The sequence below is a fragment of the Taeniopygia guttata genome, chromosome 1A (assembly GCF_048771995.1).
Source record: "Taeniopygia guttata chromosome 1A, bTaeGut7.mat, whole genome shotgun sequence".
Classification (NCBI taxonomy): Eukaryota; Metazoa; Chordata; class Aves; order Passeriformes; family Estrildidae; genus Taeniopygia; species Taeniopygia guttata.
The window spans coordinates 35,524,156-35,541,711 of NC_133025.1; the positions used below are offsets into that span (position 1 = coordinate 35,524,156).

At 36.5% G+C, this 17,556-nt stretch overlaps 1 protein-coding gene across 1 annotated transcript in view; it reads left to right on the top strand.

Annotated features, from left to right (window-relative positions):
• Positions 1 to 17,556, top strand: part of TRHDE (thyrotropin releasing hormone degrading enzyme) — a 217,114-nt gene that overhangs the window by 170,980 nt on the left and 28,578 nt on the right. Inside the window, exons 11-13 of the mRNA XM_030259934.4 lie at positions 3 to 136; positions 229 to 284; positions 15,765 to 15,912. Coding sequence (XP_030115794.4) covers positions 3 to 136; positions 229 to 284; positions 15,765 to 15,912 — 338 coding nt within the window. The remainder of the gene's footprint in view (positions 1 to 2; positions 137 to 228; positions 285 to 15,764; positions 15,913 to 17,556) is intronic.

Genomic DNA, 17,556 nt, shown 5'->3' on the forward strand with positions numbered 1-17,556 from the left:
AGAACACCACAGAATTCCTGATTTGGAAGAGGCAAGTTGGTTGCTGGGGAACATCAACCAGACTGGCTACTTCAGAGTTAATTATGATATTAGGAATTGGAGGCTGCTAATTAATCAGCTAACAAGGAACCATGAGGTAAGATCCTGTTCTCATCCTTAAAATCTGCTTTCATAGATTCACTATTTCATCACCTTAAATGGTTCAATTTTTGTGCTTGCCCCTCACAGGTTATCTCTGTCAGTAATCGAGCAGGCTTGATTGATGATGCATTCAATCTAGCCAGGTATGTTTTCCTGAAAATCATCTGTCCTCATACACATTGCTGCAATAACTCATGCAACCATTAACTCGGCAGTTGAGTGTGTTTCAAAGTTAAGTGTGTTTTAAACACACTTTAGTTTCCCTCCCCTGCTCTTTTTTTTTGTATAGCACATAAAAATGGTCTGTAGCACATTCACTACTCTTGATCAATAATTGCCATAGGGTATTTCTGAGTCTGAAGAGATGTGATCAATTTTGCAGCAAGTTCAATTTAACACTTTGCAGATAAATAATCTCTTTCCTCTTTCTCTAATGACTGAGGGTTTTTTCTTCCATTTCTCCCAGTTGTCCCACCTCTCCTTTCTTTTACCACTGATCCTTGTACTGTATTTAATTTGAGATGGAAGGCACCTTCAAGCTTCAGTAATTTTTTTGCTCTAACTTGTACTGTTATATAATTTTCTAGTATCTTTCTTTTCTTACAATCTGCTAGAAGAGACTCTTCTTTCCCTCTGAGATGCTTTTCAAATATAATGGAAAAGCAGTTTCATTGAGCATTTCTGGAATTTATGCAACATTTTGTGTTTTATTATGATGAGAGTTAAAAATTAACACATACAGCGCTGGTTAGGTAGTGTCTTCTTTAAAAATGGAGGCAATGGATTGGTCCCCATTTTGAAATCCAATATGTTGATAGTGAAAGTGTAAAATGAGGAAAATAGTGGAACATTTGTAGCTTTTTGATTTTGAGGTACCTGGGAACACAGCATTAGAATAGGGTTTTGATTGCATAATTACAGATTTAATTGCAAAAATTGCAAATAATGTGATTTTACTTGCAGTGTCATGTCAAAGATTGCATGAAAAGAATTCCCGAAAGGACTGTCTTAATATTTTACTACAAATGGTCACTGGAGGTGTTTGGGCTTCATTCACAGTGTCACAGCTCGGTGATGTTCTAGCATCACTGCAGTAAAACACAGTTGTGTGCCCTACCACTCTGTTCCTGCTGCTGACATAAAGTAGTGATTAGCCCTTACTTAACAGTCCAGAGATGTAGTAGAGAAGGAGGTATCATGGGGAGAGATGTAACCATTTGCTTTTGGCGCTGCCCTTCATTCTTGCTTTGTGACATCTTCCCATTGGTAACAGTAAAAGCTAGAAATAGGTCATTACATCAGAGTTCAGTAGATCATGATTTGTCTACTCTATGAGTAGAAGAATACTGCAGATTATTCTGTAATATCTAGACTTTTAGAAGAGCTACCAGATGGTGAGTAAAGTCGTAATGTGTTCTAATTTTATTTGATTTTGACACCTCAGAGAAGTAGCGTGCAGTTACACAGAGACAGCATGTCACCTTCTTTTTCCATAGACTGAATGCAGTCAGATGTGTCTAGACTTCCCTGAAAGTCTAGATGATGAAAAAAGCTGTTTCTTAAGCCAGTTTTTGTAGGTGAGTGTTTTTCTCCTGGGTGAGTATTGAGCCAGTGCTCTAGGATGTCTTGTTTATAGAGAAAAGAATTGTCTGGCCAAGTTTTGTCTACCTAAAAACCACTCAAAAGATTAGATGAGCAATGCATTCCCCACTAATTTTCTGAAGTACTTTTGTTGGGATACTTGGGAATACTAGAGCTGGCACCTTTTTCAGAGGTAGCTGCACTACAGCCTTTCACAAGATTTCACATTATAAAAACTTGCCTTTGTCTTGTTAATGAAGGTCAGCAGCAGACTGCTGCTGCATTTGGTCTTCATGCACTGTGGTAAAAAGTAGTGGACCTCTAAATGTGTGTCTAGACACATGTGCACACATGGATATCACTTAAGAGGCAGTATTCTTCCAATAGGTATATGTAGCTAGACTCCTGTTTCCAGAGTCCTGTCAATAGTGTTACCTTGACTGTGTGCCTTACAAGCCAATCTGATTGGAGGAAGGACCGCTTTGCAAACAGTAGATTTATGGTCTGTAGTTCAAGAGTAGCAATAAGATATGTGGACCTGGCTAAACTTGCCATGTAGGGTATACTTCTTGTTGATCTTTATTATGTTACTAATCTATCATCTTCCTGTTAAAAAAAAACCCAAACAATTACGGTGTTGCTGAAGTATTATGATTGCCTGGCTGACAATATGGTAAGTTTTTAGGAAAAGCTTGGTATTACTTTATTTTCATTCTCCTTCTCCCAGACAAAAAAAAAAAAAAAAAAAAAAAAAAAGTCAGGATTTGGCGTAATACTTGCTACGTTCCTTTATGATAAATAGGACTAGGGAGGCATTTAGAGATCCTTAGCAGTGTGTTGAGGGCTGGCCTCAGAACATCTTGAAATAAGAATGCACTTGGAAAAGCTCTTGCTGGGAACAGGCAATGGGAATTGAACCCTTATGCTGAAATGTGGTGCAGCTTCTCCTGCTGTGTCAGCTGCTTTGATGTGACACAGCAGTGTTCCTAAAACAAGCTCTGAGGGCTATCAATATAACACAGAGTCTTTCAATTTTCCGAAAAAGTCACTGTTCAAAATGCCACCATCAACCTAAAAGACGCTTGACTTTTCCTCCCTTGGCTGCAGGGTGCAGAGCAGAAAGTTGCGCCACTTTATTTTGGAGCAGTACCATAGTTGGAAGTCGTATGCCACATAGGTGCTGTGCCACTTCATTGTTGTGTCTGATGCACAGCGAGCATTTCTCCCTGTCTGTATGACATTACATGATGGGGAGATTAAACACGTACACTTGTCTCTATGACATGAGAGAAGGTCAGTAACCTTATTGACCAGACATAGAAGTAGTATTTGGTAGTTCAGATCTGATTTCTGAGAAGACTGGCTGTTTTTAAAAGTAATTCAGTCTCAGTTTTGGTTCCTAGTTGCAATGGTGTGTTATCTTCTTGTCTACAGCTATAAACATGCATGTTTTGAGAGAGGGAAAAGAACTGTGGAATACATACTTTAATCTCTAGATATTATTCTTAATGCCAAAATAACGCAAAATAAAACATAATTTCTTAAATTCGTGCTGGTCCTTTCATAAATGACTTCTAATGTAAGCAGATTTTTTTACCATACTGTGGAGACTGTATTTCTTCAAAATACCCTGTCCTTCTTACAAGCTTCTGAAGTACTTCCTAGTGTGCTCTTGAACTTGATACAGATAATACCAAAAGGTTTTGACTCAATTTTTCCACTATTATAATATTGTCTGGCCTAATATGATTACTTCTCTGTCATTATACTACTAATTGATTTTGTTTGTGGAACGAGTGCAGCTCTTCTCTTTAGTAAAATTTAATAATATTTAAAGCTGGAGGAAAATGAAAGAAAGTGCTCATATAAATTATTTTGGAATGGCACATTTTATTTTTTTAAAGGTTGATTTCATTCCTCTGAAATGAGTATCCTTCTACTGTCCAGCATAGTGATTTCTTGAAAATAAACAACATAAATGAATTTATACTACCAAGGAATATTTTAAACACTATAGCATTTAATTGCATTTTTTGTCCATTTTATATGGAAATATATTCCATCTTCATTCTTTCTGTATTTTGGTTTATATAACATTCATCAAGGAGAGTTGAGAGGAATAATAACAAGAAAAGAAAGTTAAAACCTGTTTGTTTTTCAGATTTTAGGCATAATTCTTGGCTGTAGTGTATCCACATACCCGAACATAACTTATGGCAATTCTTGTCCCATGTTCTTCAGCAAGAATAGCACCTTGACACTCCCTCTTCCCTTCTTCTTGAAGATTCTTTATCTTTTGGTTTGTATGAGGTTTCAGTAGAATTTAAAAATATATTGACTCTAGTAAATGGTACCAGTAAACATTGACTGAGAGAGCCCAGAAGCTACAAGAAGGCAAACAGAACTGTGGTTCTCATCTAAACTTAAACAGAGCAGGGGGCAGATCAGGTAGCTCCAATAAGCAAGTGTCACAATAATTAACAAAGGTTGCACTGTTTAATAAGAGTGTGAATAATGTTGTCAACTTCTCACATCTTTCTCTTTCCTGAGGATAAGAGGTCAATTAGTGAGTACGTGAAGTTGGATGCCTCCCAATTTACTTTAGGCATCCCAAAGGTAGACCTGTAATCTGACATTCTCACCTTGTAGTGCACTGACAGTTAATGGAGAGAAACATGCACCTGACCTCTCAAAACCACTTAACCACATAATATAAATTACTCTCTTAATGTTAGGAGTGTTGTGTCACCCTTGGTTCTTCCTTGATGGGCTCTAAATCTTCATAAAAGATTTTCCTCAAAAAACTGGTTGACTTGATCTAGTATTATGTTAAAGAAATAGGTCTGGTTTATGTTTAATGTTAATCAGTGTTGAATTAGATGTGACTGTGAATATCTCTTTTACTGTAATCTAAAATAGCTGTTGTTTCCAGTTCTGTAAGCACTGAATGAGAAAGCACGAAGCGGTGTTGTTGGTAATTGTTCTTAGGCTCCAAGGATGGATGACTGTGTAGGAGTGCTGTCCATTTCCATGCACAGATTAGGGACAGAGTGAGCTTTAGTCTCTTCAAATGAAGCTTGCCCCTGTAGGCTTCACAAATACAGAGAGCTGTATCAGAAATGAGCAACAACAAAAAAATGTACCTTCAAAATTTTCTGTAAACAAAGTGACTTCCATGCTGTAGATGGCCTTCATAAGTGTTCCTTTCTGTCAGAATTTCCTGCAGCAGACAAAAACCAGGGTCCTGGTGCAGAGAGATAAATGATGAATTATGAGGATTGTTTTCCTGCTGGTAAACAATTCTTTGTGGCTTGTTTCTTTCCAAGCTGTGAGTTCTGCTGGCTCTATAAAACCCAAGTCTGAGGGCAAGGGAAAAGGCAGTACCAACCTACTTTTAAATATATAAATCCAAATCTCCCTTGACACAAATTTATCTTTAACAGCTGATGCATTTGACTCCAAGATTGATTTCAGAAGTAAAATACTGAAGTAAGCTGATGATGACTCTAGATCACTTTCTCACCAAATTTTTATAGAGAAATTAATTTAAAAAGTAAGTCTTGCTTAATCAAGAATAGCCTTTTGGATCTGGAAAATCATGTCTTTAGAACTCCTTATTGTATTGTTTATTGAAAAATTAATTCCTGGCTGTGGAGTCTTGACACTGAGGAGAAAAAAAAATTACCCGTTCAGCTACCTGAGACAGCACCAACCCACATAATCATTAGTTGTTCTTACTTCTCGAAACAGAGAGTTAACCTGTAACTAAGACTATAGTTCATATATTTCCATATAAAATCCAGAATTATTGGAAATATGTTTTCTTGAAATGTCTGGTGGAAATACATGCATTGCAAAACTAAACTATGGAATTGAAATGATCTTCACTGCTGTTTTCCTTCAGAGAGATTAAGATTTCATTTCTTGTAGCATTTGAAGTCTTCCAGCATATATGGGCTAATTAGGTCCATGTTACGTTTGTTTGTACTACTTCAAGTCCTGTTCAGTGTAATGTTGGGAGAAGTCAAGGCATTTGAGGGTCCTTGTGAAATTCTCAGTCTGGATAATAAGTAGGTGACAAAATTAATGTACTTCAAAATGCTTCAAAATTTCAACAGCCACATTCAGGGTTGTTAGCTTTGTTTTGTTGGGCTATTCAGAAACAGTCATATAGGATCCATTTAAATCAGTAAACTGCAGTTCTACTCTAGCCTTCGTCTTTACTCCTGATTGCATTTTCTAATAATTCAACTCAGAGGAAAACGAGATGTGTTATGCAGCTCCCTTAATTAGTGCCTCTGAGTACCAGCTAAAGGAGTATTAGATCAATACTTTGTATCACGCTTGATTAATAGTGGTATAGATTTACTGTTTTAATAAATGAGGCCTCATCTGCCACAGTAACTCCCATTCACTGTCAGGCAGATTTTGGTGATGGTTCACTAGCAATTGATTTAGATATGGTTTCCAACAGAAGTTGTTTGGTTTCTTTTGACGTGAATACTCTCTCAGTGGGCCAAAGTAGATGTGCCTTTTTTAGAGAAAATATAAAGTTTAAATTATTTTAAGGTAGCCATAATTCATTCCATATGCTGCATGTCAGTCCTAATGTGACATATCACAGCACTGATATCTGCTTTATGTGGAGATACATATTTCAGCTAACATTTGCCTGTGTTCGTAACAAGAGGAATCAAAGCAATTCCTGCAGCTGAGCACACTAAAAGCCAATTCTGCTTTTGTAGTGTGTGTCATTTGTGCATCTGATCCTGTTACATAGTAAAGCAAATTGTACAGCACATTCCAGGAAAGTGTTGGTGCTGTGCAAGTGTCTTGAAAGATAGAAATACCTGCCGAGAGTCAGAGAAGAAGTTGAAGATTCTTCTGCATGTACTATAAACCAACCCTGGAGATCCCTGCAAAGTTTTTAGCACAGAGGGAAGTTTTTGGTCTAGTCATATCCCAGCAAAATTTTCCTAAATTATTTCTGGTACTTCTGACTAATTATAGCAGTAATTCTTTTATCCAGTAAACTACATTAACTCTATTCTTAGCCAAACCCAGAATAAACTGTCAGGAAGACTTGACTCTTGTTTCAAGGGAGTGACAGAGTTATTTTTAGCTAATGGTTGTTAACTTATTCTCTTTTTACCATATAGTCTTAGTCTCAGAATTCAAGCTGGTCTCTGGAGTCAGCTTGGTATGGATGTATCCTTATTTCAGTGCAGCTGCCAGGGGTTGCTGTGTAATGAGAGGGGAAGGGAACAGTCTCTGAAATTTGTTTTGGGAGTATTAATTGAACCAAGTCTGAATTATGCTTCAAAAAGCATTGGAGTATGAGGTTAAACAAGAGGAGAAGTTAATGAGTGGAGCTTGCTGAAGGCTTCTTTGCAACTTCAAGTACTGGAAACAGAGCTACAAATATGGCTTGGCTTGAGAATATGTGTTGGTGGGGCGGGGGAAAGTTTTTGTGCAGCCTCAAAACCTTTGAGGTTTTGGAAACTTTTATCTTTTCATAGCAAGCATACATTCATTCTCTGGGACTTCATATAATTTACACAGCCCTTTGTGTCCCCCACTGCTGCCTGATCAGCCCTAGTCTCTACCTCCCTCAACTATCCTCTCAAAACAAGCAGCTTTTTTGACCCCTTACCCCAGAAATCGATTACCTTCCTTTCTGTGGGTCTGACAGAACTAATGTGGAGAGCAAAAGATCCTTCTGCTATATTGGTTAAGGTAGCAAAAACAAGGCATTTTGAGAAGCTGGAGGTGCTGATCTTATCACCTTGACTTTCCTAGCATCAGTGAAAGGTATAAGAATGAAGGCATAAACCAACTTTTCTAGTTATAAAAGACAAGACTGATGCCTCACTAGCATAAAGAAGTCTGCTGTCACAGGCTAGTCACTGCTTTGCCTGCTGTTTTGACCTGACTGCACCATTGCTTCACAGAAATGATCCTACTTTTTGAGCTTATCTGATTGCTGTTGACCAGGATTGTTGTAGAGGAGGTCTGGTCTTTGTCCGTGAATGCTCTGTCTGCTGAAATGTTGTAATAGATTAGCTCCTTCCTATATGGAGAGAAGTGTGTTTTCCTCTACCCAGAAATCAAGGAATAAATGACAGGAAGGAATGTGTTATGACTAAGGCACAGGGACTGAAGAAATCTGGGATGCTGTTTCTGCTGTAGTCTTCCTAGGTGATCTTAGTAAAATAACTTAAATTGTTTGCGTCTTCTTCCTCTCTGCAAAGTGGACATAAGAGAATAGATGAGGGTTTAAGAGAATTTCAGAGAATCTTTTATTATAAATATGTTTATTGGGAATTGCCTTTAGAAAAGGAATATCCAATTCTGTAGATATTCTGGCAAACAGAATTTGGATTGCATATGTGTGTTCTGAAGATCAAGATTTTTTGCTATCCATATGAAGTTTCTAGCTTTTAAACACATATTTCACTTGAGTGACAGATATGTAAATTATAAACATTAGACCAGGCAAACAGGGAGTGAGGAAAAAGTATTGTGCATAATAATAAACTAACTCAATTTTGATTCTGCTCAAACATGCTTTCATAGATACCATCACCTGTTGACAACTTAATGAATAGAAGAGCTGTTTCATTCTACCCTTCCCAACAAAAATCACCAAGAAAAAAAAAAAAAAAAACAAACCACAATAATTGAGTCATCTGAAATTGATGTCTATTAGCCCCTGAAATACATTAAAATTTCTTTACTTAATTTAACTCTGTGAATTACATACTTCTCAAAAATCATAGTTTCATGATGATGGAAAACATGACATACCTTACTGCATAGCCTTAATTTTTAGCAGTAAGATTATTCCTTTTCTTCTTGTATTACTCCTTTTTAATTCATTTTTCTTTCATATGGGGAAGAAGAGGAAAGGAGCGATTGTGAACATACAGTTTGAAGGAGTTTTTTTTACAAGCATAGCGGGGTTTAGATTTGAGATTTTCTTCTGTTTTCAATAGAGGTGAGTAATTGAAATTAATATTAGTCTTTGCTTATGTGGCAACTCTAAAACTGTGCAAGATCATTTAAGCCACATAATACTCCAATAATTGCATTGAATTTGAGCTATTCTTTGTAGGATGCTTCAAATGCACTTGTGTGGAATTGAATGTCACTTGAAGAGTCCTTAGATATTTTGCATGTAAGAAAACATAATAAGAAGCAGGCTTCATTTCAAACTGTCTTCCTCTCTGAATCTTTTAATGTTGGAGAGATTGAATTCTAATTATATGTAGTTTTAAAAATGATCATATAAGCCAAAACTTGCTGTTGTATTCATCAAAGAGCAGATATGCATTCCTCTCCTGTTTATGTGGAGGTCCATAGCTGGTACAGATCATAATGGCTCCATCAAGTCACTTCGGCATTTTAGAAAAATAAAGTCTTTACATGGTCCTTATATTAAGTCAGCTCAATCCTGGGAGGGAAGTATGAGGCAAATTATTCTTTGATACTGGAGATCACAAGGCCTTTTTACAGATTATCCATTAGTTTTCTGTGATAAAACATTCTTTCTGCAGCTTCTGTGGTTGAACATGGATGTCAGTCATCCTAAGTATTTAGTTGTTGACTTCTAGCCCTGCAGGAGTTGAAGGGGAAATCTGTGACTACAAGAGTTAATTTCCCAGTTCCATGGGTCACCTTGCCCAAAGCTTTTTTGACATGTCAAGGTTCAACTTACATATTTTTACTCAGCTATCAAGGAATTGCTGTTAAAGCACTGTGGGAAAGTATATCCTGAATACATTGGTTGAGACATCAGTCCTTGATAGGTCCTGGAAAAATAGAAAAGGCAGATACAGTTATACATGGATGTTCATTGGTGCCAGGTTTCTCTGTGAGTTATTCTAATCCACACACTTGACTGTTAAGGTAAAAGAATGAATCAACTGTTAAGAATCCGAACTTACCTTAAACCATCTCTAGGAGTTAATGAGTATAGTCTAATTATTCATATATTGCACATGCACAGAAACAGAACTGATGTTAATCTGAGTTGCACATCTGTGTTCTGAAGAGCTGTGTTTTACCCCTTCAAAATTACCCAGACAAAAAGCTAGTCATGTTTTACACATTTCTAAGAAACAGACAAGGCAGGGTGAGTTTTAAACCAGCAGCAGGTAAATCACCTCATTTCCATGGTTTTGTAATGTAGACCAGTTTGCTGCCAGCTTGGATTTTCTAATTTTGATTTAAACACATGACTTATAATGTCTTTGTTGGGTGGTGGGACTAAAGGATTTATGGTGCCCTTGTATGTGGAACTCTCATCACTGTGTGGAAACCCTGTCGTTTTTGTGACTGAGTCTTTTTGACTGCTGCTGGATTTATGATAGAAATAATTCAGAACAGAGTAATAATTTTCCCTTGGCAATTACACTACCATTTGGTACTTTGTCCCTAAGGGGAAAATGAATGTGCTGGGATCTGTCCATAAGTTCAGTGGCTCATTGTAAAGAACAAATCAAGGTCAGAATGCAGTTGAATACACACTGGTGTTTCAAAATATAATCTAGATCTTCTGCTTTTATCTGACTCATTAAAACCTCATGTAATTTAAAGATTATTTTTGATTGCCATGAGATATTTATTGGGAATTCTTTGTGAGAGAAATTTCATTACTTTGTTCAGTACTTTTTTTTTCCTGTTCATTGCCTCTTTCCTCTGTAGCAATGGCCACTATAGCAACTTCTCCAGTGTAGGCAGGACAGACCTTGCAAAGCATAGGTGCTTATGATATTATGTGATATGATACCATAAACCACATAATACTTACATATAACTTCTGGAAAATCTTTTTCCACCTCTGTCCTTTCATAAAAATGATAGATCACATTTTCAATACAGTTTGTCAGCAGTCTCCTTTGACATGAAAAACCTGCTGAACCAGGATGTTTGTCTAGAGGTAATTTGTCTAATAACGAAACCAGATCTTTTTGCTAGTCCATATTCCTGTTCTCCTGTTCTGCCCTTCAGTTTGGCAGGCAACTGTGAAATCAGGAACATAGACAGTAAGACAAAACTCAAGTGGTGCTCCGTTTCTAACACATGGTCTCGTGTATAGTGGTGGCTACAAAATGATTGACATGGTGGTAAACTGATGAGTTAGGACAGTTATGTAAAAATTGATAAAGCAATGAAGCATCTCAAATGTGATCTTTTTGGTTAAATTTTGCTTTTGTAGTAATTTGTTTCAAATGACTCAGTATGGGGAAAGTTGGCTAAGAGAGGGCTTGTAGAGGCTGTTTTATGTCTAGGCTGCTTTCTGTATGACCCACGATGTCAGATCAAAACTCTTTAATCTGAAGCACTATAAAGGGGGATGTCTGCTTTTCATGGTTTATACTGAAGATATGTAAACAACATATCATTTTATATATAACATGAAATGGATCTGTTGGTACTCTTCTATGAATATTTGCAGGGCAAAAGATCAGAGCTATGATATTATCTCCTGTTGGCGGAGCAGTGCTGAAATAGTAGTATTCCTAGGATATCCATTGGTAGAGGCCTATATAAACAAAAGAAATTTTTGTCAGGAATGGCACTGGTATGAATCTCCTTTGGGTAGGGAGATGTTAAATGAGTTCTTAATGCTCTTTTAATTCCAGATTCTATAGATGAAGTTTTGTAAACTTTTTAACCTTGCCCTTGAGAAATGTTTTACCTGAACATCAGTATGCTTTCAACCACTGTTTATGTATCATCACTGTTTAATTTAACTAATTTTTCTGTTACAATACTTGCAGAACTATCCCAGGTTCCTCTGTGTAATTTTTAAAGGAAGAGATATTATATGCTTGCTAAGATTCCCAGGTGGCTACTGGAGACATACCTAGAAAAAATCACCTGTTTCAGACTAGACATAAGATCACACATCACAGTATTTCTGTGGTGTTTATGCTTGTTAACCTAGTTTCAGTATAGCTCATAATCAGTTCTTCCCCTAATGACAGACAAGATTTCTATTTTCTTCCAAGATGGCTAGGCTAGAAAAGAACCTTGTCTCTTAGCCCTGTCTCTTATGCATTTGGACTTTGACAGGCAATATCTGATAGTAATTTTGCTGGACTTAAGAATAGCAATATGATTGATGGCTAAAAAGACACAAGAAAAATAAGGATTTCTGTCACTGACCTTCCAGTGACTTTCTAGAAATAGAGAGTAATAAGTCAAGCTTACAATAGAGAGTAATAAGTCAACGTGTAGAGTATGTACTGAACTTACACTCTGTAGTACCATTGAGTGAATATTTCTAGTCAATTATATGACAAGGAAATAATTTTATTATTTTGCTTTTGATGGGAAGGTTGCTAGTTTTAGTTTTCTTGTTATAATGATTGTGAAACACTTCTGTTCAGCATTTCCACAGATCTGTGTTTTTCCAACAGAGTTCATGGAGATACTCAGAACAGACTCATTCTCTGTTCTGCCTTCTTTCCTCATTTTGGTTATTGTCCTACTCCCTAAATGCTTTTCCTGACTAGGTCCTATATAACCATCTTTGAACCTAGTTGTTCCAGGCTAGTGTAGGAGAATCCTAGAATCATGCCAGCACCCTTTGTCTGGTTTGCCACTGTTCAAGTGAGCCCAGTGCAACTTGCTGAATGCAGTATTCCCTAGGAAAGAAGTGTCTTGAAGTCACTCTTAGCACTGGACAAGCTTTTGGTGTAAACTAAAAGAGTGTGACTCTACTAAAATACAAAAGTTAAGAAACCAGTTGTTGTGCTTTGTGAAGATGCAGAATATTAGAGCATAGTTCATCACACTGTCACACTGCTTTATCAAGGTTCTGTCTTCTGCTGACCTGGTTGTCATGGTAGTCATGCTACCTCCCAGGACACTTCACACAGGTCCTAGATTTGTGATCTGGATTTTAGGACTTCTGCATTTTATGGTTCATGGTTTATCTCTTATGGTTTAGGGTGAGAGTTTCTCCTTAGATCCTCTTTTCTGAATCATGAATATAAAGATTAGCAGACTTAGTGTTTGCCCTTACCCTTACTAAAATATTTCCTTTTTGTTTTTTCTTCTTTTTTGCTGAATGAAAATACTCCTCATGGTATTAAAACTGTAGTATATATTTAATAATTTATAACATACACATTATATGCCACTTTTTATGCAAAGAGGTGGAACAATAAATGTACTTACTACCTCTTGACAAAAGGAAGCTATTTAATACCAAATAGTCTAGGAGTGCAGTGTATTTGGAGTAAAAAGTTCATAAACATGGCTTAGCAACTAGGGTAAAAGAATAGGGCTATCATGGTTTTCTGTGAGCATCCATGAAATAGAATAAGTGTAAAATATGAAGAACATTCTGCCAATATAGTGTTCCTGAAGCACTTACATTTTCTTCAGGAAAGTTGCTGTCTTAAATGCCACTGTAAGAAGATTGGAGATATGTCTCTGCTTAAGTTCTCTCAGAGGTTCATCTTAGCATCTGGACTGCTCAGCATGTGCTGACAGAAGAGTTTGACATCAGTTTTAGCAGCCATAACCACTTTTCCTCTAAACCATTATCTGAAGTGAATAATTTGTTGTCATTTATATAATAATGACAAGAATCTCCCTTCATCCCCATCCCTTCTCTTGGAATCAATTGGTTGATGTGTGGTTGAGGGGGTGATTCTGATGACACTGGGCATAAGCTCTTCTAGGGCCATACCCAGAAAGGAAAGGAGGGTCAGGAGTAAACAGGAAAAAATCTAACTTTGCCACAGTCTGTTCGTGTAAATTGCGTAATACTCTTAGGGAAACAATAGGAAAAGGGAGAGTCGGGGGGTGAGACAGGCATAATTGAATAGTCTGATAAATTTGGAAGTTAGAAGAAGTGAGTGATGAGAGTAACAGCTGTTGTGAAGAGGACGAGTGAGTATCATCATCCAAGAATCATGATTTTGAAACTCATCAGGAAGCTCTGAACTCAGGTATAAGAGCTCAATCTCTGTGTTCACTTATGTGTCTTTATGGAGAAATTAAGCTTAAAAAGAAATAATCTGTTTGTTTCACACTGTTGATTTCCTTTCTGCACTCGGTATAAGTAGATTTAATTTCAAATTAAACTTAAATGTTCATTAGTGCAGCTATAATAAATATGAATATGTTTATTACTTAAGCAGCATGTTTCCTAGAGCTATTCCTCTTGTTCTCACTCCACACTTTTTCATGTCAATCAAATTATCAGTAAAAATAATTACAAATTCTGTTAGAAAATAATGATGTATATGCAACTGTAAGCTAGTCTACCTCTTTGCTAACATTATCTTCAAGATTTTTAACTGCAGTCAGTCCAGCATGCTTCTGGCTCCAGTAATTATGTTTATAAATCTTTACTAAGTATTAAGACATAGAACTCATCGTAATGATACTCTGCTGCTACAACACCTATAAAATGGAGTAGCCTTCTGTCTTCAGATGCACTGGGCTTTGTCCACAGCCTATTCTAAATGCTTTACCACTTTCATTTCATGTCTGCTCAGTTCCTCAGTTGGCACAGTGGGCTTCCCAAGTGATTTTGTTTTTCGTGCTTGAGTATGTGCTGGAGGCAGAGTTGAAAACAGAGCTGATAAAATATGGACAAAAATGACATGAAGCAGACTGGAGGGTGGGATAGATACTTTTGAAATCTGTTACATGAACTCCTTTCCTGAGAACATGAAGGGAACAGAGTGTAATTCTTGCAACAGAGAGTGTAAAAAATGAAGGCCTGCAAGATGTGGTGCACATTGCAAGGAAACAAACTATTTCAAGCAGCAAGGCAGTTTTTACATTATTACAGCAGAGATAAAAATTTGTATTAACATGTATGCAATGGTTAATTTCTGTACTAATATGTGTAATTTTGTTTGTTTGCTATATGTTTGCATTTCTTCCACATTGATGGAAATTAGAGGAACATGTACAATGAAGGAGAAAAACTAGTCTATGAAGCTATATCAATCTGTAGCCTATTAAATTGAACTTTGTAGAATCTATCTTGCTGATTTTAATTATTTAGTGAAAAGAGAATCAGTATCTCCTCTCTAGGCAGATAGTTAAGCCCTTTTGGATTTAAACACCTGCATCAGGGGAAGAGTAGACAATTTGTTTCTGGAAAGCTCACACCCACAGGGTTGCACTTTGTTTCTGTACTCTGGATAGTTAAGAAAAAAGTGCTGTTCTGAAAAAGAAAGTGAGAGCAAAAGCTAAAGTTAGGCATTTTCTGTATTTGGATTTTAAAGTAACTTTCAAATGCTTGTATCTGTATTGCATTTTACATGTAATGCTATTATTTCAGAACCCTTCCTGTACCCCTCCCTACACTCTTTCTCGTGCAGGGGGAGGTCTTTTATCATTGCAAAATATGGGACAAAATTTTAGCTGGTTAATTAATGAACACCTGAAAAAAATCTGTAATTTATGTGCAAAGTGATGGAACATCCTGAACCAAAGTGATGTCACTGGATAAGTCCTTCCAAAGTGACTTAAGGTGGATAGAAGACAAGAAAGTTCTAAATGAGCGAGGAGAATAACTGCAAAACTAAAGCTTTTTCTTCAGCACTAGTTATTTTCAATTGCTGATGGTCAGTAGAACTGTTTTCTCAGGCAAAATGCCTTTGGTTGCTGATTTTATGCAGACAGCTTTCTATCTTACAAATCAACAAAGCAGCACCTTCCTTTTGTTTTGGATATTTTTGATTTTTTTTTCCTTAAAGGCAGTTACTTATTCATTCATGTCTTTCATAGCCACAGGAATCCATTCAAAGTAGGGATAGCTTGTCTGATTTTCTTTCATGTGTGTTTTCATGCCTTACTTGATCAAGTCAGTATGCTTCTGTGTGTTGGGAGAGACTGCAAGTTGCTGTTTTTATAATAAGGTTGATTTTTATGTCATTAAAGTGTGACGAGTTTATTATGTTTTTTCTGCATTTTAATTTAATTTGGGAAAAAAGAAGTTGTTTATGTCCCATCGTGAATATCTTCTGAAAACCAATTTAATACTAACTTCTTTTATTGTGCAGAGCTGGTTATTTGCCTCAAAATATTCCTTTGGAGATTATGAGGTACCTTTCAGAGGAAAAAGATTTTCTGCCTTGGCATGCTGCCAGCCGAGCTCTTTATCCTCTAGATAAATTGCTGGACCGTACAGAAAACTACAATATCTTCAATGTAAGAGATACAGTCTTCCTCTCTTTCTTCCTCTTGTTCTTCCTTTCTTTCTTCCACTTACTCTCTTCATCTGTCTGTCCTTCCTGCCTTTCTTCCTTTCGCCTCTTACTCTCTCATATTATTGCCAAGATTTGAACTGTTCCCTAGGCAGATACTGTTAATGACCTAGGGATATTAACTTTCTTCCTAATTACTCTTTATTTAAACATAGCAATATCAAGATTTGGTTCATTTGCAATTGAACAGTGATAACTGTTGTTTGAGGCATATATGACTAGAAGAAGGAAAGGTAAGTATCCCTCATGTAAAATGTTATGACAAATAAAATATTTCACTTAAAAGAGTCAAAGTATTCTATTGCCAGATTTTCTCTTTTGAGGAGCCCCGTGGTGATATTTAGGTGGATGCCCAAGATCAGCAAGAACATCAAATATAGGCACAACTGAACAGAATACATACAACTGAAGCAAAGATTTGTAGTCATTATTTCATCCCAAAATCCGTGGTGAATTCAATGCAGTTACCTTAATTAACAAGAATTAGATCACCGTTCAGTCAAAAGCCCATTCATAATTGTGTCCAAAGGGACAGCAGTAATAGCTCACAGTAGATAATTAAGATAGACATGGCAAATATTTTAACATTTATCTGTAGCTACATTGAAGCGTGGTTTATGAAGTATACAGGATTTGACTGCAGCCAGTGACAATTAGAAACTCTTGGGGTTTTTATTCACTATGAATTTTATGTAGTCTACATATTTTCAACAGCCAGCATATGGTAACTTTATGTAATGTTGTAAAGTCTTCAAACGAAGGAGATTTTTAAAGCCTGAAATGCCTAAGGATGCTTTTTTCTTCTTAAATGTATATTTGTTTGTGTGTATGTGACCACAGACACAATGCTCAGAGAGGAGAAAGTTAGAGGTGACTGTATGTATATATGTAGACATTAATACATATGTAGATATGTAGATAAACACACACACACACATCCCATACATACACACAGAGTTACCAGATGACATAGAAAATTATTTTTGTAGAGCCATCATGTAAAATGCCGTTGAAATAATTTGCATATTTAGTCTGTTGTTAACTGTAAAGAAAAGTTCTTAGGTGTCTGCCATTGCTATTTCACTTTTAAACATGGTTGTGTAAAGAAAACACAATATTAATAAATAAAACCAGTAAAATTCACAGCTGAGTTATTTTTTATCACTACTAATGGGAGTTTTGAAAGCCGAGGTGATAGCAGAGAATATAAAAAGTCTTTTTAGTCACAGAATAACATATCTGCTAGAGAAAGCTGCAGTATGAATCTTCTTTTGTGTTGACATACATACATGCCTATGCATCTATAATAATAAAATAGATGCTCTCCTGTGCAGTTCTGTATATCTCAGTTCTCTTTTTCAAATTGGTAAATTCCACTGGAAAAAGATTACACTGAATACAAAGACAGTGGTTTTCTTCAAAACTGGTCAGAATATGTAAATATGTCGTCCCTGTAAAAAGTAGAAGTTGCTAAAATATATCTTGTGCTTGTTTTGTTCCTTGAGCACACTGGGAGCCTAACCTTAAAGCATAGTGTCATTAAGTGTACAAAGCTTATTTGCAGCCACATTCTTATGTATTCTGAAGT